We start from the raw sequence: 24,243 nt of genomic DNA, 5'->3' as shown, positions 1-24,243 counted from the left end.
GCAGTAAAATGCCAGGTGTTAAAAAACCAGGCGGCAACGTTACAGGTGCTAAGACCAAGCAGTACGATTCCAGGTATTAAAATACCAGGCGGCAACGTTACAGGTGCTAAGACCAAGCAGTACAATACCAGGTACTAAAATACCAGGCGGCAACGTTACAGGTGCTAAGACCAAGCAGTACATTTCCAGGTACTAAAATACCAGGCGGCAACATTACAGGTGCTAAGACCAAGCAGTAAAATGCCAGGTGTTAAAATACCAGGCGACAACGTTACAGGTGCTAAGACCAAGCAGTACAATTCCAGGTACTAAAATACCAGGCGGCAACGTTACAGGTGCTAAGACCAAGCAGTAAAATGTCAGGTGTTAAAATACCAGGCGGCAACGTTACAGGTGCTAAGACCAAGCAGTACAATGCCAGGTACTAAAATACCAGGCGGCAACGTTACAGGTGCTAAGACCAAGCAGTACAATTCCAGGTGTTAAAATACCAGGCGGCAACGTTACAGGTGCTAAGACCAAGCAGTACAATGCCAGGTACTAAAATACCAGGCGGCAACGTTACAGGTGCTAAGACCAATCAGTACAATTCCAGGTGTTAAAATACCAGGCGGCAACGTTACAGGTGCTAAGACCAAGCAGTACAATTCCAGGCACTAAAATACCAGGCGGCAACGTTACAGGTGCTAAGACCAAGCAGTACAATGCCAGGTACTAAAATACCAGGCGGCAACGTTACAGGTGCTAAGACCAAGCAGTAAAATGCCAGGTACTAAAATACCAGGCGGCAACGTTACAGGTGATAAGACCAAGCAGTAAAATGCTATGTGTTAAAATACCAGGCGGCAACGTTACAGGTGCTAAGACGTTAAAATATCAGGTGGTAAACATTCCAGGTGCTAAATGACTAGGAGGTAAAATGTTTGGGTGCTAAACAACTAAGCGAAAAAATAACAGGTGCCAAAAGACCAGGTGGTAAAATTCCAGGTGTTTATATTCCATGTACTAAAAGACCAGGCGAAAAAAAATTGCAGTTTCTACAAAATTCCCAGGTGGTGAAAATTCCGGTTTAAAAGACCAGGTGTTAAATGCTACTGTAAAAGACCAGGTGGTAAATCTCCGGTGTTAAATACCAGGTGGTAAATTCTCGGTGCTAAAATACCAGGGGGTGAAATTTCCGGTTTAAAAGACCAGGTGTTAAATGCTACTGTAAAAGACCAGGTGGTAAATCTTCAGTGTTAAATACCAGGTGGTAAATTCTATGTGCTAAAGGGGCAGGTGGTGAAATTTCAGGTTTAAAAAACCCAATGATAAATTCCCGGTGTTAAAAAACCAGGTGGTAAATTCCCGGTGCTAAAAGACCAGGTGGCAAAACTCCAGGTGTAAAAGACCAGGCGGTAACATTCTAGACCCACATTTCAAAACACAAATCAAATGAGAATGCTAAGCTACATCTTGATTCCCACTAGACTAATAACTAACTTTTACTAAATTTAACTCATCCTTTTTTCGAAACTTTTTGTCACACAACGAAACGATTGTGTAAAGATAGGGGTTGACGGCTGAGTTGATCGGCAGGATAAAAGTTGCTGACCAAACATATATGTCATCATCAATATCCAACAAGCGCATCTCTGAACCAATCGCCATCACAATAACTGGACACCAGCAACAGAAATCGGTAAAAATTATGAACGCTAGCTTCTTGGCGATTCTGATTTGTTCCTCTCTTTTCTGACGTCTTTTAGCAGTGGATGCTGATCTCCTAACCGAAAAGAAGATCGCTAGGTAACTACTTGCGATCACGATAAACCCCAAACTGTTAAAGGCAATAAATACGGCAGTAGCATACTCCCAGCCTGGCCATCGGCTTCGTGTCAGTGGTAAAGCAAGACACACACTCTGCTGTCCATAGTAGTAGTCACCAAAGTATTCGATGTCGATAAGGCGTCTGTTGATTAATGGAAGGAAACTGATAGAAATCCAAACCAGCCAAGCAATGCAGATATAGTATCTACATTTTGTACGGTTGAGACGTTTAGTGCTAAATGGATAAACGATGTTTATAGCGCGATCGATGCTCATAACCATTAATGTAGTTACCGAACATTCACCCGATAGAGTGGAAATTGCACCCGCAAAGCTGCAAAGAAAACTACTCTTCCACTTTCTTGCAAATGTCGCGTACTTTCCTCTGTAGTGTAAATCCGCACCAGCAATGATTATTAAGTAAATCGCCATTAGCATGTCAGAAACTGCCAGATTGCTGATTAGGATAGAATCGACAGTGTTGTCTTTGTTCACCCTCCGTGATACAATAACAATGATGTTGCCAATTAATGATGATATTCCAATAATCATCATTAAAATCCGGAGAACTTCTTTTTTTAGTAAATCAGCACACGAAGAAAAAGTATCAATTGGCTTGCAGGTCTCGATATAACCAACAAGGCAACAGATGCTGAAAAATTCAGAATGCCTGTGAGAGAAGAGACATATACCTTTATATTAATATGTTGTTAATTGTTTCTCCTTTATTGTATTCACATTATTCAAACACATTAATATCACTGTATCCTTGCCACCAGTTTAGGCCTTGTTACAACCTCTAATGTAGAAAACGCCAGCTAATGTCGAAACAACAGTTAATGTAGAACAATTCACTGCTAATGTAGTAAAGATACACTACATAAGCGGTGGATTGTTCAATCTACATGCGGTTGTTTCGACATTAGCGGTGAATTGTTCTACATTAGCGTTTATCGATATAAATTATAATATAACATAAGTGTTAAATTTGAACCACATACTGCTCAAAATCATGCTAAAAGCATGAAAGTCTACAAGGCAACAACGCCGTACTCGATGATCACTTCAAATCGCTCTAGACCTATTCACACAGAAGGTAATATTACGGTAATGTTTTCTGTGTGAAAGGCCACAGTGAAAAGGCGCAATATTTAAAGATTACTGTCTTCATAAAATAGAGGTTGCACTTTTTTTAGAAAAAAAAAATGGCGGGCACCGCCGACGAAACATGCCATGCGCGCACATTTTTTTATTTACGATGCATAAAACTTATATTTTTGCCTAACACCACTCTGTGCTAATAACTACCCGATCGTGATGGCCATTCTACAGAAAGAAAATCTATTAGGCCTACTGTATGAGCTAGCACCAGGCGCGCGCACGTGTTCCTGCTAGAACTATGCTAACTAGGGCCTGGCTTACGTAGGCCTACGTTACAGAAAGTTAAATAATCTTTGGACCAACATCTGTTATATTTTTTATTATTGGCCGTATTCTTCCATTGTATTATTTACACACTAATAGGCTAGTCAACCTAGCATTTTGAGTGAAACAAATTGCAAACAGAGATTTTTTTTTTTAAATGGTTACATATGATAAGGTGATTATTTTTTGAGCATCACACCTCTGACACTCATCACGAAGGTATGCAAATTAGCTTAAATATGCAAATTATGGTGAAATTACAGGGTTACCATATCTTAAAAACTACTAATCGTAGAGAGTTCATTTTTGCACAGTCTGGTTCAGAATATATATATTTATATTTTCTCTAATGAGACATTTTACATAAAAATGTCCGGAAGTACCAAATTTTGACCCTTGACCCCATTTATCAATATTTACATAAATATGTGATTAAAATGTCTGTAGAGACTTTATTTTGGACTCAATGACTTGGATATTGTTTTTCAATACCCACTTTAGAACTGTATTATAATTCCTAAAATCACAACTTCGTCACGCACCTCGAAAGTATGCAAATTAGTAGTGCAAGTAATATTAAATATGCAAATTAGGGAGTGAAATTACAGCGTTGCCATATCTCGAAAACCGCTAATGCTAGAGTGTTGATTTTTTCACTAAAATATTTAAAATGTATATATTTATTTTTGCTGTAATGAGACATTTTACAAAAAAATGCCCGGAACTATGACATTTGACCCTCAACCCCATTTCTCAATATTACATATAATTATATGAAAACTTAAATGTCTGTAGAGACTTTGTTTTGGACTCAATGACTTGGATATTGTTTTTCAATACCCACTTTAGAACTGTATTATAATTCCTAAAATCACAACTTCGTCACGCACCTCGAAAGTATGCAAATTAGTAGTGCAAGTAATATTAAATATGCAAATTAGGGAGTGAAATTACAGCGTTGCCATATCTCGAAAACCGCTAATGCTAGAGTGTTGATTTTTTCACTAAAATATTTAAAATGTATATATTTATTTTTGCTGTAATGAGACATTTTACAAAAAAATGCCCGGAACTATGACATTTGACCCTCAACCCCATTTCTCAATATTACATATAATTATATGAAAACTTAAATGTCTGTAGAGACTTTGTTTTGCCCTCAAATGACTCGGATACAGGTTTCTAATAGCCAACATAGGAATGTTTAGTAAATCTCAAAATCACACCTGTATCACTCACCTTCAAAGTATGCAAATTATTAGTACAAGTTACATGAAATATGCAAATTAGGGGGTGAAATTACAGGTTCCTATATATATGTATCGAAAACCGCTAAGGTAGAGAGTTGATTTTTTCAAAAACTTGTTCAGAATGTACATATTTATACCTTGACCCTATTTATCAATGTTTGCATACATAATGCGACTAAAATGTCTGTAGATAATTTTTTTGGACACAAATGACTCGGATACAGTTCTCCTATCGTCAGCATAGGACCTCTTTGTAATTCCCAAAATCACATCTTTGTCACATACCTTGAAAGTATGCAAATTATTAGTACAAGTTACATGAAATATGCAAATTAGATGTGAAATTACAGTCTTCCCATATCTCGAAAACCATTAATGCTAGAGAGTTGATTTGAATTCAGAGTTGATTCAGAATGTACATATATTCGCTGTAGGCCTAATGAAACATTTTACGCAAAAATTGTCTTGATTGAATTATGACATTTGACCCTTGACCCTATTTCTCAATATTTTCATATAATTCAACTAAAATATCTGTACACACTGTTCTGGCCTCAAATGACTCAGATACAGATTTTCTATAGCCAGCATAGAACTGTTAGTAATTCTCAAAATCACACCTTTGTTACTTCCCTAGAAAATATGCAAATTAGTACCGTAGTACAAGAGGTGAAAGTTGCCATATCTCTATCGGTCATTAGCGTTTTTCGAGATATATAAGGCTGTAATTTGCATATTTCATATAACTTGTACTAATAATTTGCATACTTTCGAGTTGCTTGACTTTTGGAATTACTAAACGATCCTATACTGGCTATATAAAACCTGTATCCAAGTCATTTGAGGCCAAAACAAAGTCTGTACATACATTTTAGTTGCATTATAATTATGCAAATATTGAGAAATAGGTTCGAGGGTCAAATGTCATACTTTCGATAATTTTTTTTTTCAATAATGACCCAGATACAGGTTTTCTATAGCCAGCATAGAACTGTTTAGTAATTCTCAAAATCACACCTCTGTTACTTCGCTTGAAAGTATGCAAATCAGTAGTACAAGAAAGTTGCCATATCTCTCTCTCTCGGTCATTAGCGTTTTCGAGATACATAAGGCAATTCACTGTAATTTGCATATTTCATATAGCCTGTACTACTAATTTGCATACTTTCGAGGTGCTTGACTTATACTGGCTATATAAAACCTGTATCCGAGTCATTTGAGGCCAAAACAAAGTCTGTACATACATTTTAGTTGCATTATATGCAAATATTGAGAAATAATAATAATAATATCCTGGATTTATATAGCGCCTAATGTTGTGAAACCTCTAAGCGCTGTACATAAACTAATACGAAAAAAAGAATTCCAACCATGCCAAAACGAAGGCGTGATTTTGGCAATTACAAAGCGGTCCTATGCTGACTATAGGAAACATGTATCCGAGTTATTTGAGTCCAAAACAAAGTCTCTACAGAAATTTTAGTCGCATTATGTATGCAATCATTGATAAATGGGCTCGAGGGTCAATTGTTGTATTTCCGGTCATTTTTTCGTAAAATGTTTCATTAGAGTAAATATAAATATGTACATTCTGAACAAGTTATTGAAAAAATCAACTCTCTAGCCTTAGTCGTTTTCGATATATAGGAACCTTTAATTTCACCCTCTAATTTGCATATTTCATGTAACTTGTACTAATAATTTGCATACTTTGGAGGTGAGTGATACAGGTGTGATTTTGAGATCTACTAAACAGTCCTATGTTGGCTATTAGAAACCTGTATCGGAGTCATTTGAGGGCAAAACAAAGTCTCTACAGACATTTTTAGTTTCATTTATATATGCAATATTGAGAAATGGGGTCGAGGGTCAAATGTCATACTTCCGGTCAATTTTTTGTAAAATGTTTCATTGGAGCAAATAGAAATATGTACATTCTGCATACGGCTGTGAAAAAATCAGCTCTCTAGCATTAGTGGTTTTCGAGATAAAGGACAACTGTAATTTTTTTCTCCTTATTTGTATATTTTATTTAAATTGTACTACTAATTTGCATACTTTCGAGGTGTGTGACAAAGGTGTGATTTTGGGAATTACAAAGTGATCCTATGCTGGCTATTAGGAACCTATGTCTGGGTCATTTGAGGGCAAAATAAAGTCTCTACAGACATTTTAGTCACATTGTATATGCAAACGTTGAGAAATGGGGTCGAAGGTCAAATGTTGTATTTCCGGTCATTTTTTCGTAAAATGTTTCATTATAGTAAATATAAATATATACATTTTGAATAGATCAGTGAAAAAATCAACTCTCTCGGACTATTAGTTTTTGAGATAATATGGTAACCCTGTAATTTCACCATAATTAGCATATTTAAGCTAATTTGCATATCATCGGGATGAGTGACAGAGGTGTGATGCTCAAATTTTAATCTCCTCATCATATATGACTATTTAAAAAAAGAAAAATCTCTGTTTGCAATTTGTTTCACTTTGGGCTGTTTTTTTTTGCTAGATTGACTAGCCTATAACCTAAACAAGAAATATTTCTTACAAAAAACGCTGCTCGCTTGCTGACGTAAAAGTTTTAAAGATATTTTATTTTTTATTTCAAATTTGTTTTTGAATGGTCATTTTATTGTCACATATATGTATTTGAAGTAAATACAAGAATTCATACTTTGATAAAAAACAAAATTGCTAAGGTCAAGTCTGGGGGTCACTTCATCAAACCTGTATCCTATTACAAACAACAACTTTACTATTATTGACTGTTTTGATAATAATTCAATGATTATCTGACAGCGAATTTCAGTAGTAAGCTATTCAGTCAAATGGGACTGTAAATACCAGAAATAATGTTTTTATTATTTGACAGTGAATTATTATAATACTGGCCTAGGTTAACAGAAAATTCATTATTTATTGAACAAGATTTTACATATTACTGTCTACATGCATCTATATAATACTGTATTATCAGCAAATTTTTTCATAGACTCTCTTCTCCCACATGTGCTTTGGGGTTTGTAATTTTAGCATGACCTGTCCTAGTTTACAAATTCCTAAAAACGTCAGCCTCTAGTACTATAACAGCTGCTTGCTTTTAGCTTCTAAATGAGTCATCCTCTTGGGACGTAGAGGGCTAAAGCAGCAGCGTGAAAATATATATATTGATATAATCTAATAATTTGGCCTAAAATAATTGCCACAGTCTTTCTCAATCAAGGAAAATGTCCCGAATTTATCCTTGCTTCGCTGCGTAAGCAGGCGTTATATCATGGACTCTTTCAAACAGATCATGTTTACGACCTTGACAGTATTACTGCAATTTTACTAGGTCCAGAGGTGGTCTAACGGAAGCCGGCATTGGCTTCCACAAAGGTTTGGATAATTGTTCGCAGCCAATCACAAGACAGGATCCAATCCTCTTGTTAGATTGTCTTGTTCGAATTATCTCAAACTAATGATAATAATATTTCTTAAAAGTAGAGGTTATTATTTCTTTAACGCGCATAATATGTAAAGGAGACCATTACGGTTTTACGTCTCACCCGAGGGACGATACTATATTTCCTTGTTCGAATTATCTCAAACTGAATGATATTTCTTAAAAGTAAAGATAGAAGTATTATGTACAGTGGAACAACGGCTTTACGTCTCATCCGAAGGACGATACTAGACCGATTCCTCTATCATAACACCATTACTCTCTGTTGCGTCAGGTTGGTTGCCATATATTTTTGCGCAATTGTACGGTATACTTAAAGTATTTTTAAGAATTCTTGCGAAAATTATCCGGTTATCACAGCCTGGCGTTCGTACCGAGTTTGTGCTGATGGCAATGATAGCTTGGGCCCAATGAAGCAGCGGGTCTGTATGCAATAATGTACGCATAATAATAACTACTAAAGTAGCGTCAGGGAAGTTAAATAGCACAATTACGTCAGAGAAGCGCACAATTACGTCAGAGAAGGGCAAACATCTGACCAAGTATCAAACGGTCTTACGTACAATCGTTGTAGGCTTATCAGGTCGTAAAATGTGTTGTCTCTATAATCTTGTAAGGTGTTTTTTTTGCCTTGTAGTTGTCTATAAAAAAAATAAGATACGTACAGATAAGTATAAAATAATTTTAAATTATTTTTTATTATAAAAGATACTGTAGGGTACGATTAGAAATATAACTATTTTTTAAATGCATACCAACTAGATTTCCTAGATGATAATGAAATAATTGGGATGCGATCATAGATCGCAACGAAACCATTCCATAAATGGTCGTATAAACTCGGTTTAATTTTTTTTTTTTAATAGAGCCAAAAACGAATATGGGTAAAATATTAGAATTAATCAAACACCTGTTGTTTAGTTTTAAAAATCTCACAGCAACGACAGATGACCTACCTAACTTGGTCAAGTGGTCAATCAATCGGTCGTCACCTGGAGGGCTTAAGGCTAACTCAGACAGATCGTACGACGATGCCCGACGTGTCGTCTCGTCGGGAGAAAATTAAACATAAAGTTCTTCCATTAACCTAAAAACTACGCCCGATTGTATCTCGTTGGGATTCAACTCAGACAGCACCGACGAGTCAAGACCTTACTTCGGGCCTCGTCATATGACGCTTTCTGAGTTAGCCTTTAAAAACTATCAAAATGTGTTGAGGTGGGGAGCAAGTAACACTTCCTATTCCCGCATGCGCACAATGAATTAACATGACGTACTTTGGTCGTCGCAAATCGAAAGCTCCTAAATAGTTCCGATTTTAAATGCCGCGGCGGCGTATTCATGTCGATACACGCGGTTCATTAATGGTATGATCTAGTTTGATTTTGACGAACACTTATAATTAATCTACTAAAATTTAATATACTAAATTTCCGAACGCATATGAACCGTTCACATGCTTTCCAGATTTGAAAACAATTACCAACATTTTACATTCGTTGTTTTGTGGCGCAAACGGTTCCCTATTGCCCTAACATTATACTGAATACAGGCGTAAAATCTGTCTATACACACTTAAAACTAAAGGTGCAATAAAAGGTGCAAACCTATAAAAGGGTGCTAATTTGCGCCTTTTTCTCATAAAATGGTGCAGAGTTCATAAAAGGTTTATTTTTGCACCTTTTATATCGAAAAATGCAGACAAGTATAAAAAGGTGCAGAACTGCACCGCAAAGGCCCAAGTAGGCCATGGTGACTGTGTGACAAATAAGACCTATTAGATTAATGAACGCTTCTTGATATGTTTAACTTAGGGCTTCTAAAAGCTTAAAAGGTGATGATAAGGACAATTTTTTTAGAATGACATTATTGTGGTAAGTTAAAACAAAAATAAGAAAGATTAATAATAATATAGATAGGTTTGTGGGGACAAATACAAAATTCGAACAAATCTTTTTTTTACGGAACATTAGAAAGTCGCTGGCTTGTAACTGAAAATTAAAGTTTTATACCTTTAACATGATAAATTCAAAGGTTCAACTGGGCACCCTATAAGGTTTAACATCAGTTAAAAGGTGCATAATAGCACCTTTTTGTACAATTTTTGTACAATTTTCGTACCGTATGCGCACGCAAGATGTCTGTAAACAATTGTTAAAATATTGAATTTCAGAGGTTATTTACTCTGGTTTGCTTAAGTCTAGAATAAGTAAACTTTTCTTTCATATTTAACAATATTATTAGAATATCTAATATCATAATGTAGGCATCTGTTCTAAATTTATTTGAAACAGGAATTGAACAATAATTTTAAGCGCGTGCGGTTGTTAAACATGCAGTTTGAATTGAGGAGTTTGCGCCCAAAAAATCAGGCTATAAAATTAAACTAGGGCCTAGGCTAGGCCTAGCTCCCACACCTCTCCGGTGTAGGATAGCTGTTAAAAGTAAGTAACGAAGCTTTATAGGCATGTAGTTTGGTTGTTTTTATTAGATTAATTATTGTATAGGCCTATAAGCCTAGGCTAGGCCTAAAACTTAAAAATGATAGCTAAATAAATAAATATGGCTAGCTAGAGGCCTCCTACCTAGCCTATCTAGGCGGCCTCTATTAGGCCTAGGCCTAGGCTAGGTTAAGCCTAAAGTAGGCAGTCTAGAGGCCTACTTAGCCTACAGTAGCCTTTCGGGCGGGGGCTAGTCCTAGACCAGGCCTAGCTAGCCTACTTACCTGGGTCTAGCTAGTAGGTTAGGCATAATAGGCTAGCTATGCCTAGGTTACTAGGTAGGCCTAGACCTTAAACTTAATTAAAAGCAGTCCTAGGCCTAGCTAGCCGGCTAGGCCTATAATTAATAATAGGCCTAGCTAGGCAGGCCAGGGGCCTAGTTATTAATATTAGTTATTACAGTAGCTGGGTATTATTAGGCCTAGGCCTATATTAAATTCTTATACACATTATCATTATTTTTAATTATAGTTACAGCCTACATGATGTCATGGAGGGATAAAATAAGTTTAAAACATGAAAGAGCACCTCTGCTCTAATCAGCAGCAAAAAAGATGTTCAGAAAAGGAGAAAGAAATGTGACCACATGTACTCTAATACTCTAGTATATAATAGGGCCTACTATACTACGAGCTGAGGAAAGGGAGAGGAACATACTTTAAAGTATGTGAAGCATGTGGTCAAGGTAATTTTACTTTAAAAATCAGAACAATGTCAATAATGTATTGTATGATGTTGTCATATTAATGATAATATTAATATAATATTTTCCCTTCCTATTTCATGCTTTTTAGGAAAGTACATAATCAGGTGAAAATGTTCGGAAAAGGTGAACCAGACATCAAGAACACTGTTTCAGATATATGGGGATACGAAGAGAATACTGCCAAAGATGTCATCATTAGATAATTTTAACAATAGGCCTATTGTTGGTTTGAGAAGAGATGGCCACACTCTATTTAAGGTGCAGAGACTGGTAATTGCCATCCATTAATTCAGCAGTTGAATTGAATAATGTAATGTTTTAAAGTTGAATAAAATTATACAAAGCTTAATCAATATTTTTTGTATTTTAGTGATTTTTATTTGTGCACCTTTTTAACAGAAATTGGAATCTTAGAGGAGCATTATTGAACCTTTTATTAGGGTGTAAAGTTGCACCTTTATTTAGAGGTTGAATTTTGCTCCTTTGGGGAGCTGCTATTGTTGCATTTAGTTTGCACCTTTTAGGGTAGAAAATTACACCTTATATGGTGCAAATGTGAACTCCAAAGGAGCATTATAGCACCCTTTATCAGGGTTCAAAATTGCACCTTCCGTCAAAGGTGCAGTTGTGCACCTTAAAGGGAGCTGCTATTGTTGCATCGGTTTGCACCTTTTTAGGTAGAGATTTGCACCTTTTTTTTTTAGTGTGTATGGACATACTTACAAATCTGTAAGCGATGCAGCAAACGGCTCAAATGCTCTCTGAGCTATGATGTTTATTTGGTTGTTCTGTAAATATCTGTTCAGAAAAAATACATTAATTAAAGATTATGGTCTCCCTGCAGGAACAATTTTTTTTAATAAACTAGTTCATTTTTAAATCATAATAGTTATTCACTTTGACCACAAATTGGATCTTTAAAAAAAGTTACCTGAAAAACTGTAATTTAAATGGAAAAAAGTAAAATTGTCGTTTTGACAATCTTTATCCCCTTTTCTGTGGAAGTGATTAGGCATAACTTTATTAGAACTGCAAAATGGTATATTATAAAGTCTGATATTATTAATCTTCATTTTTAATGTTTTTGAGGGACAACTTTACTAGAGTTAAATGGTGGAGCACACTGTATTAGTTCTTGCAAAAACAGGCTCATTTTGATTATGTGGCAAAGATAATTAGTTTAATTTTTAATCTATAAACTATTATTAAAATGTTATATAATTACATAATGCATTTTTTTAAATGAATTAACCATTACTTTCACAAGAATGATGGCGAAATACCTACAATTCTTTTAATTCTCCCAAATCATTAAACACAGTGGCTACCAACGTTTCAATTTCATTATCTTTCAAATCCCTTCAAAGAAAATAGTTTAAATACATTAAATGTTTCACTGTTACTTTTTGTTTTAAAATAGATATGGCTATGTTGGTCCTTTCACATCTCATAAAAGCTGTAATAATGTTTCACTATGCTCAAGTATTGTAGTCCTATGATAATGGATCAATAGTAAATTTAGTTTAGTTGAAGCCAAAAGATTCAATCGCATTGAGTCTTCCTATCTCATAAATAAGGAAAACAATGACATAGATTCCAACAATACTTACAATTTTTCTAATTTATTCAAACCAAAAAATGCATTGCCTGGTAATTTACTTATTTTGTTGTTAGACAATTCCCTGAAAATAAAAAACAGTATGTCAATTGGATCTTTGTGCTGATTGGAGTAACTATTATAAAAAAGTAAATGTCCTTAAAAAAGGAACGAAAAGAATGTTTTTCCTGAAATATGGGCCTATATAAAAGGTGTTCCTTGCCCTTTTTAACAATCAAACAACAACAACACATCAGCTCTGTCTACACTATCAAACTTTATGTGACAAAAAAACTTTGACGTGCTCAACTATATCGATACGATGACGTCATATAACTACCATTATTACGGCACATCAAACTGTTGTTTTGTCAAACTAGTTTGATAGTGTAGACAGAGCTTTCGTTTTTTGACGATACTGTATCGCGTGTGTGTGTCCGATAGAAACAACGTGCATTTCAAATCAACTATTATTATATTATTATTAATTACTTAAATACTGTCAATATGGATTGCGAACCTGTGCTGCAATGTATATGGCGTCCTATTTGTGCATACGGAACCTTTACTATGATCAATTTACTTTATATGACTTTCCGAAAGAAATATATTATCAACAAGTAGAATTTTTGTACTTCTTCAAAGTGCAAATGACTTACAGTATTTTCAATGAATCCATACCAGTGAACGTCCCGGACGCCAACTTAGTTATCCCTTTATCGCTCAACTTCCTTCAAATCAAAATTACAGTCATGAAGCGTTATTAAAAATACAATTAAAATGGCTAATGGAGTAGACTGTAAGAGATTACAAAGAACTCATTCAGGTTTAGCTATATACATCGAACGATTGATTGATTGATTGATTCAGGTTTAGATATACCCGGGAATATTGGTTTTATCGGTAAGTTTGGTGGGTAGAAACCATCTTACCCCGGTAAATAACTCCCTTAAGCTTGGTTCCCACTAGAACGTAACGCAAGGACGTAAACGCAACACAAGCGTGTTAACCAATGACAAGCGACAGTTCGAGTAATCCATCGCTTACGTTGCGTTACGTCCTTGTATTGCATCTCTAGTGGGAATTGAACCAAGCGTTACCGTTGACAGTTTACAAACAATTAATTTCACTTTTAACGTTAACACACTTACAGATGTTCCAATTTTGCCAATCCAGTAAATGCGTTGGTGTCCAATGCATTTATAGTGTTGCCAGTAAAATCCCTTACAAATGAAAAAAAAATGCAGAATGAAAGTAAATTATTTGTCAAGCACTTTACTGGTTGGAACTGAACAGGACCAATTAGCATAGAGTTCTGAAAGTAATTATTAATTGGTATAATTAAATATAATTGGTAATTATACCAAAAGTTAGGTAACATTTAGGACAAAGTATCCGATACAAATTAGCTACCGGTAACTTATTAATATAAGAATTTTTATTCATTCAGTCTTTCAATGATATGCAAGAAATAATACCACTTTAGCAAAATAAGAATATATCCCGGAAACGAAAGCTCGTTCCATTATGTACCATGGATAAAATAACACAAGGATATGTATCAGGGGTAATATAAATCGTTCCATCCCTCTTTCCGACAAGCACATGAATTCGCAACCAAGAAGTTTATAGAAAATACTTTTAGCCGTTGTGGTATGGCGGCAATCAGACCAGGGACCACGGTTATTGGCTGTGACGTAGATGACATAACTACTAGCCAATCACCAGACACTACAATACAAATATATTCACAACGATCAATTATTAGGAGATTCATATAACCTTATAGTTAAAACAAAATTATTTCACTGAACACCACCGCACACAAAGACATACTTGTTAAAATGCATTATTTAATACTGTAGTCTATATAACGTAATTTTTAATATCCGGAGATTTCCGGAACAATATGATAATTCAAATATAAAAAACTTAAGTACTTAAGACTACTGTCGTAAGAAAGTGAACTTTCCGTAGTCCGATTTTAATGAAATTAAAAATAGCTGTTCAGCAATATATTTTTGTGTTGTCAATTAATCCTCGGCGCAGACATGTCAATAGAACAATCAGACTGCGCATACGATTTGTACATGGCTACGTTTTGTTATTGATCCTGATTTAAAATATTTTAACGGTTGATTCACAGAGTGCCGCGACAAGAGAGACGGAGATTAGCGTGCTTTTTGCAGTGGGCTAGCGCGTTGGGTAATCTTTTGATCTCACCGTCGATGAATATCCTTGAATTTTATCCATGATGTAATGGACTAGAAGCATAACTTACAGTTTGGTCAACACGTCCAATCCGATAAATGTGTTGCTTACCAATTTAGTTATACTGTTTCCGCTCAAATCACTTAAAAATAAACAACATTGTATATTAAGGATTATACTTAATTCTCTGCCAATTTTGTTAGATTTTCAAGAAGTTTATTAATTATTCAAAGAAAAATTATCCGCAGGTCTATTGATTAAAACTCTATACATTATTATTCCACACAAATTTCCGTAAGTAATCATAATTAGTTATTGGATTACCTAAAGTTTAATACAGATAACCTGTTTTTTGTTAAGGTATATACAGATATAACATTTCTATTAAAGCCTTTAATAATGAGTAAATATAAGCTTAACTTAATACCAGACTATTCAAGTACTAAGTAACTTACAGTTCTTTCAACGCTGACAATCCATTAAAAGTGTTACCTTCCAATGTTTTTATTTTGTTTTTGGACAAATCCCTTAGGAAAACAAAAACATGATAAAATACATTATGTTGGCCTGTATATCACCATGCGTTCTTTCTTCCTTGTTAATGCATCTAGATTTCTTCAGTAGGAATATTTGTTAATATTTTTTTTTCACATGTATCTCCTTAACCAAACCTTACATGATACAGGCACCATGTGATACAAATGAGTGCTGTACTACCAAATATTCCTGTGATACAGAGCAAATGCAACACAAGAGCCAGGTATCTCAAACTACTGTACAATTAAAAAGCATTGAAACAACTTACAGATTTGTCAGATTCACCAACCCAGTAAATGTATCGGTTTTCAAATTAGGCAATAGATTCTGGGATAAATCCCTTAAATAACAAGAAACCAAAGTACATTAATATGTTGTTATTATTTGTTAATTCCAATTTCACGGGTTTTTAAAACTTTAAATAAACTTAAACTATACGATGTTATTGACTTTTACGTTATAACTTTTAGTATACTGTATTATAGTAAAGTACAATTTAGTTATATATTTAATTCAATATTTGATATTAATTATGTTCATGCGTAATGTAGGCCTATAATTATCAGTTACAAGCAATACAACTTACAGTTCTTCCAATGCTGACAATTCAGTGAAGTTAACCTTCAATTTAGTTATGTAGTTTTCGGAAAAGACCCTTAGGAAAATAAAACCATTGTAAATTAAGTACCTTGGGTCACATTTTTTATTCCGATCATTCATCATAATGATATTTTTTTTTAATCATCTTCACAATAAACTGAATTGATTGAATACAAGAATGAAGCCCACATTCACACACTATATAAACGAGTAAATTTAAGTTAAAACGCCGATACATACATACGGATTGATTTAAAATCTAATTACATAAAATTCGTATTGTTCAAAGGAGAAATTACTGAAAAAATTACAAGTATGTGGGTATCAGTGGCTGAATCTCAATGGTGATATAAGTAAAATAAACTAAATCAACAACAAAAAATTGCAGAGCTTTCGGGTAATACTAACCCTACCTTGTTTGCAAGTGATATGCCCTATAATATATATTTTTATTAGACCTATTATCATTATTATTCTCTTAAAACAAACCGGCTACTCTATTGACACCAAAATGGTGTTTATTGTTAAACAAGTATGAAAAAAGAAACTACCCAAAACTTACAGTTTGTTCAATGATTTCAATCCAGTAAATAAGTCATTTCCTTCTAATGTATCTATTCTGTTATTGGACAAATACCTTAAATATAAACAAGTAATATAACTATGTCATTTTTTTTTCTAAAAATTGAAATATATTTTTTATAACTTTTTCAATTGATCAATCATTGATTAACACAATCTGAAAACTGATTACGAATGTGGCCATTAACGGATGTGGCCGTTTACGAGTGTGGCCGTTTACGGATGTAGCAGTTAACGGATGCGGGCGTTTACGGATGTGGTCGTTTACGGCTGTGTCGTTTACGGATGTGGCCGTTAACGGATGTGGTCGTTTACGGATGTGGTCGTTTACGGATGTAGCCGTTAACGGATGTGGTCGTTCACGAGTTTGGCCGTTTACGGATGTAGTCGTTTACGGATGTGGCCGTTACAGATGTGGTCGTTTATGGATGTGGCCGTTTACGGATGTGGCCGTTTACGGGTGTGGTCGTTTACGGATGTGGCCGTTTACGGGTGTGGCCGTTTACAAGTGTGGTCGTTTACGGATGTGGTCGTTTACGGTTGTGGTCGTTTACGGATGTGGCCGTTTACGAGTGTGGCCGTTTACGAGTGTGGTTGTTTACGGATGTGACCGTTTACGGGTGTGGTTGTTTACGGGTGTGGTCGTTTACGGATGTGGCCGTTTACAAGTGTGGTCGTTTACGGTTGTGGTCGTTTACGGATGTGGCCGTTTACGAGTGTGGCCGTTTACGAGTGTGGTTGTTTACGGATGTGACCGTTTACGGGTGTGGTTGTTTACGGATGTGGCCGTTTACGGATGTGGCTGTTTACAGAAGTGGCCGTTTACGGATGTGGTCATTTACGGGTGTGATCGTTTACGGATGTGATCGTTTACGAGTGTGGCCGTTTACGGGTGTGGTCGTTTACGGATGTGGCCGTTTACGGGTGTGGTTGTTTACGGATGTGGTTGTTTACGGATGTGGCCGTTTACGGATGTGTCGTTTACGGATGTGGCCGTTTACGGGTGTGGTCGTTTACGGATGTGACCGTTTACAAGATATTGTCGTTTACGTGATTTGGTCGTTTCGTGAGATTGACTACTCTATTTATGTCTTTAACGAATACAAAACATTGATTGATTATTTTGTCACTCATACACACCTACTTTTGCTAGGCCGGGAAGCTAGGCCATTAAAAAAGGCAGTGCTACAGATTTAGACGCGGAGTAGGCCTAATTATCGATTTTTATATGGGTTGCGGAAACACGGCCTTGTGAATAGTTTTGCATTTCTTAACATTGTTTTTTTGTATATTTGTTAAAATGTCCGCTTATTTGCTCCATATACTCGATCACTATTAGTTTGTAACGTTTAACAATCAGGCGTGAAAACACGATAACTTACAGTTCTTTCAAAGCTGATAATCCAGAAAACAAGTTATGTGTCAATGTCATCATGTCGTTTTCGGACAAATCCCTAAGAAAAAGAAGTGTTTCATTATGTTATACTTTTAAGTTCATCAAAGGACGTTTTAATAATTTTACAAACGAAATACATTCATTGAAGCATGCACACATTGTGTAAAATCACAAGAAAAATATTTCAATGAAGTTGAAAGTAGTATGCAGGCCTACGTATTTTGTATGAATGGACTTACAGAATTAACAATGTTTCCAATCCAGTAAATGCGTCGGCTGGCAAGCTAGTAATAGCGTTCCACGACAAATCCCTAAAAGTGCATAAAAACATTGCAGAATTAAAACAAGGCCATATAGACGGCTGCAGTCGCGTGCTGAAATTTGAGTTGGTGTTTACCGACCGACCGACCGACATAGTGAGCTGTTGCACGTGACTAAAAAACGGGATTCTAGAAACATGCAATGTTTTCTGTCATCTAAGTTTGTCTTATTATAAGTGCTTAGTGGGTGCCTCTCCGGAAAGAAAATATGTAACCGTCTTATTGAGAATTTAGCTAATGAATACAATACTTCAATTGTATTGTTACGTATAATGATATACCCAGTATGTATAGTAGGCCTATTTGATACTTCAGAATTCCAAAGTGTGGAATTTTCAAAATACAACTAAACTCTATAATACCAACCAATCACATAAACTAGGATAGACCTAACTCGCTATGTAAGATACATTTTCATTGCTGGCTCCATTATGACGACAATGATTTTCCTATAATTATAAGCAAGTTCACAGCTTATTTGGTGCCTGCGTCATAGACGGTTAAGGTTAGGCTAAGGGTTATTTACTTTGTCCAACAAAAGTACTGAGAATCGGCTGATACGATGGGTATGCATACCAGGTACTTTTAAGGTGTACGTGGTGGTATTGGGTTTTTGTCTAGGCTTAAGGCGACAAAATAATTCCTCAGACCTCCCAACTCTCCCCATAATGGCGGGAGTTCCCCAATATTTTAAGTCTGCTTCCGCTTAAATGCAATTTCTCCCGATATTTTGGATGAACGGAAACATTTTCCCAATATGTATAAATCTATAATTTCCACTAACTCTAGATATTGATAAAAGCATAGAAACATACAAATATCGGTCCATATAATATCTATAATCTATTCATGTGTTGTTCAGTAAGTGAAATAATGCAATTTTCGCCTTTGGCACGTATTATATAAGATGGCTATATTTTTTAGATTTTTCATAGCGCCCTCTATGGTGTAATGTAGTATTATAGCACCCTCTATAATTTCAAAAAGACATCCCAATATTTCATTTTTCCAAGTTGGGAGGTCTGATTCTTACACATGTATTAAGTTCGTGGTACACCACGTGCTGGCAAAAGGATTCCTGAGAACGAAGACATAGAACACGGTTGAAACATAACAACCGTAACGCCAAGACATTCTGAACTATTTGGAAACACATAGTGTAACGCAAACCTAAATGCATTAGTGCTCATTCGCCTGCAAAATTTTATTTAAACAATATCTGATACTTACAGAATTATCAATTTAGTCAATCTATTGAATGCATTGTTTAGCAATCTACTTAAACTGCTACCGGACAAATCCCTAGAAAAAAAATACAGATGTAAAATTTAATTTGCCAGTTTAATGTAACAAAATTAACTTTTAGTTTAACTTACAATTGTAATATAGTTTTTTACTGCCTAGTGCGAAAATTCGAGATTTAATACTAATTGTTGGATTGGAATATTTCTAATAAAATATTATTCTGTAACCTCGAAACTCAAAATTAATCCTGAAAATGTCAGAGTTTCTAACATTTTTGTTGGATATGAAGAAGGAAAAAGAGAAAATAAGAAAAAGTAGTAGAAGTAAAAATAAAATAGAAAGAAGACAGCAGAAAAGTAAACAGAATATAAAGTAGAAATAATAAAACATAAAGAAGGAGAAAATAGAAAAACAAAAGAAGAAAGAAAAGAAGAAGTAAAAAGAAAGAAAAAAAAATAGTAGAAACAAATTACAAAAATAAATAAAGGAAGAAAAAAGAAAGAAAAACAAATAATACAAGAAAAAATTAAGTAAAAAGGACTAATAAAAAAAATGGGGGGGGGGGGGGGGAGAAATATAGTATTGTTGTGTATTTTGGCAACATTCATTTAATCTTAATTTATTGTAGTTAAAAGTGTGAACCGTTGGTAAAAAGACTTCGAACGTAAATGTGACCAGACATGAATCCAGAAAACGAAAACTCAACTAAAACAACTCACAACAGCAAGTTCTATTGAGGTTTCTTGTTTCGAGAAATCTCGCAAACAGACACCACTAATAAAACTTCTCAATATCGTTGGGTCTTTGTTTGAGAATTTGAAAACACCAAATCACAGTTATTTCAAAGGCAGGTTGCTGCAATAGGGAGATCATGAACAGAAACATAACCCTAAATAAACTGTATAATATAAATAAACGTTTACGGAAGATATTAGTATTAAAACAAGTTTGACGGGATGTTCCTATGTTATTATTTTTTTCCTTGCGGTTTTTACTATTAAAAGCAGTAGTGAATCACACCTAGAGTCTATATGGATCTGAACACAACCATAGTAAATACTTACAAGAAGTCTATTGCTGGTGTGTATGCGTTTACTTTAACAGAGGTGTCATTACTCCATCCACCACAAGAGACAAAGTTCTTACACTGGCGATAGTCAGGCCTACAGGAACAATCGTTTGGGCATACGGCATTTTTTGCGTCTGTAACATGTAAATTTTAACAATTAAAATAAACTGTATACACTTTGCTTTGATTTATTCGAAGGTTTTTCCACCTGCGTAAATCCTGTACTCACCAGAGTGTTTAAAGTAATGTCATGATAATAATACTTCCAAACAATAAAATGAAAGAAATTTAAGACTTATTTGTTTCGTTGTTGTGCTGAATAACATCATCAGTAAAATGAAATAACATATTTAAAATAATATTATACCCGAGAAACGTGACTGACAAATATGTATACTTGTAAATTTATAAAAAGTATGTTAACAATATGTATTTTATTTATAATTTTCTTTATCGTTTTCATTTGCTACCTTTGGATTTTAGCAATGTTTTTCCTTAGTTTATATTAATTTTGTTCAATGTTACTTGGAAAATTGATCTAAATAGGAATCAAACTTAAACTTCAACAAACAATTTAACTCAATCCTACCTGTAACGTCTGCAGAACTACAGTATAACGGAAACACAACAAAAATTAAGAGGAATTTCAAGATGGCCATCTTCACCAGGCTGGTCCTCAATACTGAACATCGCATCCAAGAGGTGGAATATTTAAAAGGAACTTATAATTGTTTAATTTCAATTCATTGTTTTGTCTTGTTAAAATTAATAAATCATGTACTTCTTGGCAGATCTTAATGTCATATCCAGAAGTTGTTCACGGTGGAAATATAAATGATAATGGTAATATGTATTATTTATTATGCAGAAATTTGAGTCTCGTTTGCATCTCTTGTGTTTCTTGGTCCCATCATTCAAGTGGTCGCTTATAGGTTGAAATCAAAGAGCAGGCTGCCAAAATTAAGATTTCAAATAAAGATCGCCAAATATTGGATGAAAAATAGCACAAACCTGGTTACAGATACTTCAGATCTCAACGAAACAACCAAATAAGAAATAAATAACTTACAAAGGAATACAATGCTATAACACTGTTTTATATTAAATTACTAGATCGACGATGTCAAGTGTAAATCTACACTATCAAATTAGTTTGACAAAAAAAAGTGTGATATGCCCAAATATGGTAGTGATATACCCAAATATGGTAGTGATATGCCCAAATATGGTAGTGATATACCCAAATATTATAGTAATATATCATCGTCATGTCCATATATGGGCACATCATATGTTTATTTGTCATATAAAGTGTGATAGTGTAGACAGAGTTTAAGTCAGGATTATCACATTTGATATGTATGAATTCTTTTATTCCCAATTAATTGAAATTAAATTCTGAACTTGACGAATCAATATTTTGAGTTTGTACTTTTAATTTATATAAATGTTTACTGTTTCGTGTATGTAACTGTTTTTATGAGCTCAGTATATTTTAATGTGACAATTCAAAGCAAACTTCCACAAATCATTGGACGAATAAATATATATATATGCACTGATGAAGGGCTAGTGTTGCCCGAAAGCTCTGCTAACTTTTCTGGCTGTTTACTTTATCGTTTTGATTTAGCTTTTCGCTTTTTATTTTTGTATCTCCATTGAGATCCAGCCACTGGCCACTGATACCCACAGCATTGTCAATTTTTTCAGTAATTTGCTTACAGTATTTTTATTCACGAGGCGGGATCTCCGAAGAGATACTTTTATATATATAAACAAATCAGGCAAAGAACATTAATTCTAAACCGCCCGGTGATATACTGAAATTTATTTAATTAATTTGATTAATTAATTAATTAATTTCACGATTCGGAGATCCCGCCTCGTGAATAAAAATACTGTAAGATGAGGGCGTATCAATTTGATCTGTGGTGCACGTGCGTACAACTGAGGACTAGTGCTGTTCCGCCGTACCACGCCGAGAATGTTAAAAAGTCGCTATCCAATCGAGTTCGAACAATACCATGAAAGCCCCAGTGGTCTAATGGTTAGGACATCTGCATATCAAGCAGGCGGTCCGAGTTCGAGTCTCGGTTGGGGCGACTTTTTCTCATTCTCACAGATTTCCTCATCTTTATCGTTTCAAATTAATTTATATATATATATATATATATATCTTATCTTTGCCAATAAACGACCTCGTGAGTCAACATAATCCAATTTTCTGCAAAATTGTAAAATTAATTAATTAATTAAGTAATTGTAAAATTACTAACCATCAACTGAAAATGATGGCGTTTAAATTTATTTGATCCACAAAACAGAACGGTTTTAACTCTGGCGTTATAGGTCTACATAATCTTTACAGTTAATTTCTCATTATTAATATTATGTTCTCATTATATCAGCACCACAAAACAAGAAATAAGTAATGTAATGGTCAAAACTCATGTTTTTTAAATTAATTTAAGTTGTTTGTTGCTTTTCAGCTAACGATAGACTCTCGATACTGCGTTTGTGTTGTTTGTTGCTTTTCAGCTAACGATAGACTCTCGATACTGCGTTTGTGTTGTTTGTTGCCTTTCAGCTAACGATAGACTCTCGATACTGCGTTTGTGTTGTTTGTTGCTTTTCAGCTAACGATAGACTCTCGATACTGCGTTTGTGTTGTTTGTTGCTTTTCAGCTAACGACAGACTCTCGATACTGCGTTTGTGTTGTTTGTTGCTTTTCAGCTAACGATAGACTCTCGATACTGCGTTTGTGTTGTTTGTTGCTTTTCAGCTAACGATAGACTCTCGATACTGCGTTTGTGTTGTTTGTTGCTTTTCAGCTAACGATAGACTCTCGATACTGCGTTTGTGTTGTTTGTTTCATTTATTTTCCACATATTCAACAACATAGAACAGATATTCATATTTTAGGAAAAAAGATAAAAAGAAGACAATGTATGAAAGTAGATCAAAATAAATAGGAATTACTTTAAGCATTGACCACCAAAGGTCGACATGAAAAGGAAACTAAAAACTATAATTAGGCCTATAATTTGAAGAAAAAAAACAATGTGAATATAAATGGGATCGTATTATTATTCCGTAGCAGTTAAAACTTACTAATAAAAGATTAGTAACTGTTATATCAACAAATGGCATGTAAAGGATGACGCATGTGCACGTTATAATTGCACCGTTTGTGATAGGCGAGTAATTATCTTTTGTTTATGTAATATTTATCTGTGATGGTTTATACAAGTGCCATGATCCACAAAAAAGACAAATAGAAATGTAATTGTCACCCTTAAAAAAAAGGTTTATTAAACCATTAAGTTGTTGAATATGTGATTCTAAAGTCACACAATAGTTTTTTAATTTTGATCAAAACATGGAACAAAATATTTTTGTTACAGTTTTACATGAGGACCTGTAATTTCAAGACAAAAAAATTCAACCAGAAATCTGTCAGATAACTGAATCATTACTTTTGTTACTTTTTTACTGCGGAACTGGTAACTACAAAATGGTCGTTAAAAAGTTTAATATTATTCA

The 24,243-nt window shown here is 34.6% G+C and overlaps 2 protein-coding genes, 1 long non-coding RNA gene and 1 other non-coding gene across 4 annotated transcripts; 2 read left to right on the top strand and 2 right to left on the bottom strand.

The window, feature by feature from the left end:
* Positions 1-1,470: 1,470 nt before the first annotated feature.
* Positions 1,471-2,361, bottom strand: LOC140044021 (G-protein coupled receptor GRL101-like). The gene has a single exon (XM_072088503.1). It carries the CDS (start codon positions 2,359-2,361, stop codon positions 1,471-1,473), a length of 891 nt encoding a protein of 296 aa, XP_071944604.1.
* Positions 2,362-8,369: 6,008 nt separating this feature from the next.
* On the bottom strand, positions 8,370-21,358 carry LOC140043553 (uncharacterized). Its single transcript, XM_072088077.1, has 16 exons — positions 21,289-21,358; positions 20,695-20,833; positions 19,616-19,687; positions 18,305-18,376; positions 18,052-18,123; positions 16,650-16,724; positions 16,074-16,142; positions 15,756-15,827; positions 15,406-15,477; positions 15,021-15,092; positions 13,891-13,962; positions 13,399-13,470; positions 12,753-12,824; positions 12,430-12,501; positions 11,866-11,940; positions 8,370-8,576 (listed from the first exon to the last, which is right to left on the bottom strand). The coding sequence occupies exons 1-16, from the start codon at positions 21,356-21,358 to the stop codon at positions 8,447-8,449; spliced, it is 1,278 nt and encodes a 425-aa protein (XP_071944178.1). The 3' UTR covers positions 8,370-8,446.
* Positions 10,020-11,506, top strand: LOC140043552 (uncharacterized). The gene is made up of 3 exons (XR_011844312.1): positions 10,020-10,379; positions 10,908-11,121; positions 11,231-11,506. It is a non-coding gene; the product is annotated as an uncharacterized lncRNA (long non-coding RNA).
* A 1,371-nt stretch (positions 21,359-22,729) lies between the features above and the next one.
* Positions 22,730-22,801, top strand: Trnad-auc (transfer RNA aspartic acid (anticodon AUC)). Its single transcript has one exon. It is a non-coding gene; the product is annotated as a tRNA-Asp (tRNA).
* The last annotated feature ends 1,442 nt before the right edge of the window (positions 22,802-24,243 follow it).

This window comes from Antedon mediterranea, chromosome 3, assembly GCF_964355755.1.
Source record: "Antedon mediterranea chromosome 3, ecAntMedi1.1, whole genome shotgun sequence".
In the NCBI taxonomy this organism is placed as follows: Eukaryota; Metazoa; Echinodermata; class Crinoidea; order Comatulida; family Antedonidae; genus Antedon; species Antedon mediterranea.
Note: the sequence above shows the minus strand (reverse complement) of the source record. Positions and strands in the feature narration are given on the sequence as shown.

Coding starts and splice junctions, on each gene's coding strand:
- LOC140044021 (XM_072088503.1), bottom strand. CDS start 2,361: ATGATTATTGGAATATCATCATTAATTGGCAACATCATTGTTATTGTA.
- LOC140043553 (XM_072088077.1), bottom strand. CDS start 21,358: ATGGCCATCTTGAAATTCCTCTTAATTTTTGTTGTGTTTCCGTTATAC. Junction 20,834..21,288: donor TAGTTCTGCAGACGTTACAG/GTAGGATTGAGT, acceptor TACATGTTACAG/ACGCAAAAAATGCCGTATGC. Junction 13,963..15,020: donor TTGGACGTGTTGACCAAACT/GTAAGTTATGCT, acceptor TTCATTTGTAAG/GGATTTTACTGGCAACACTA.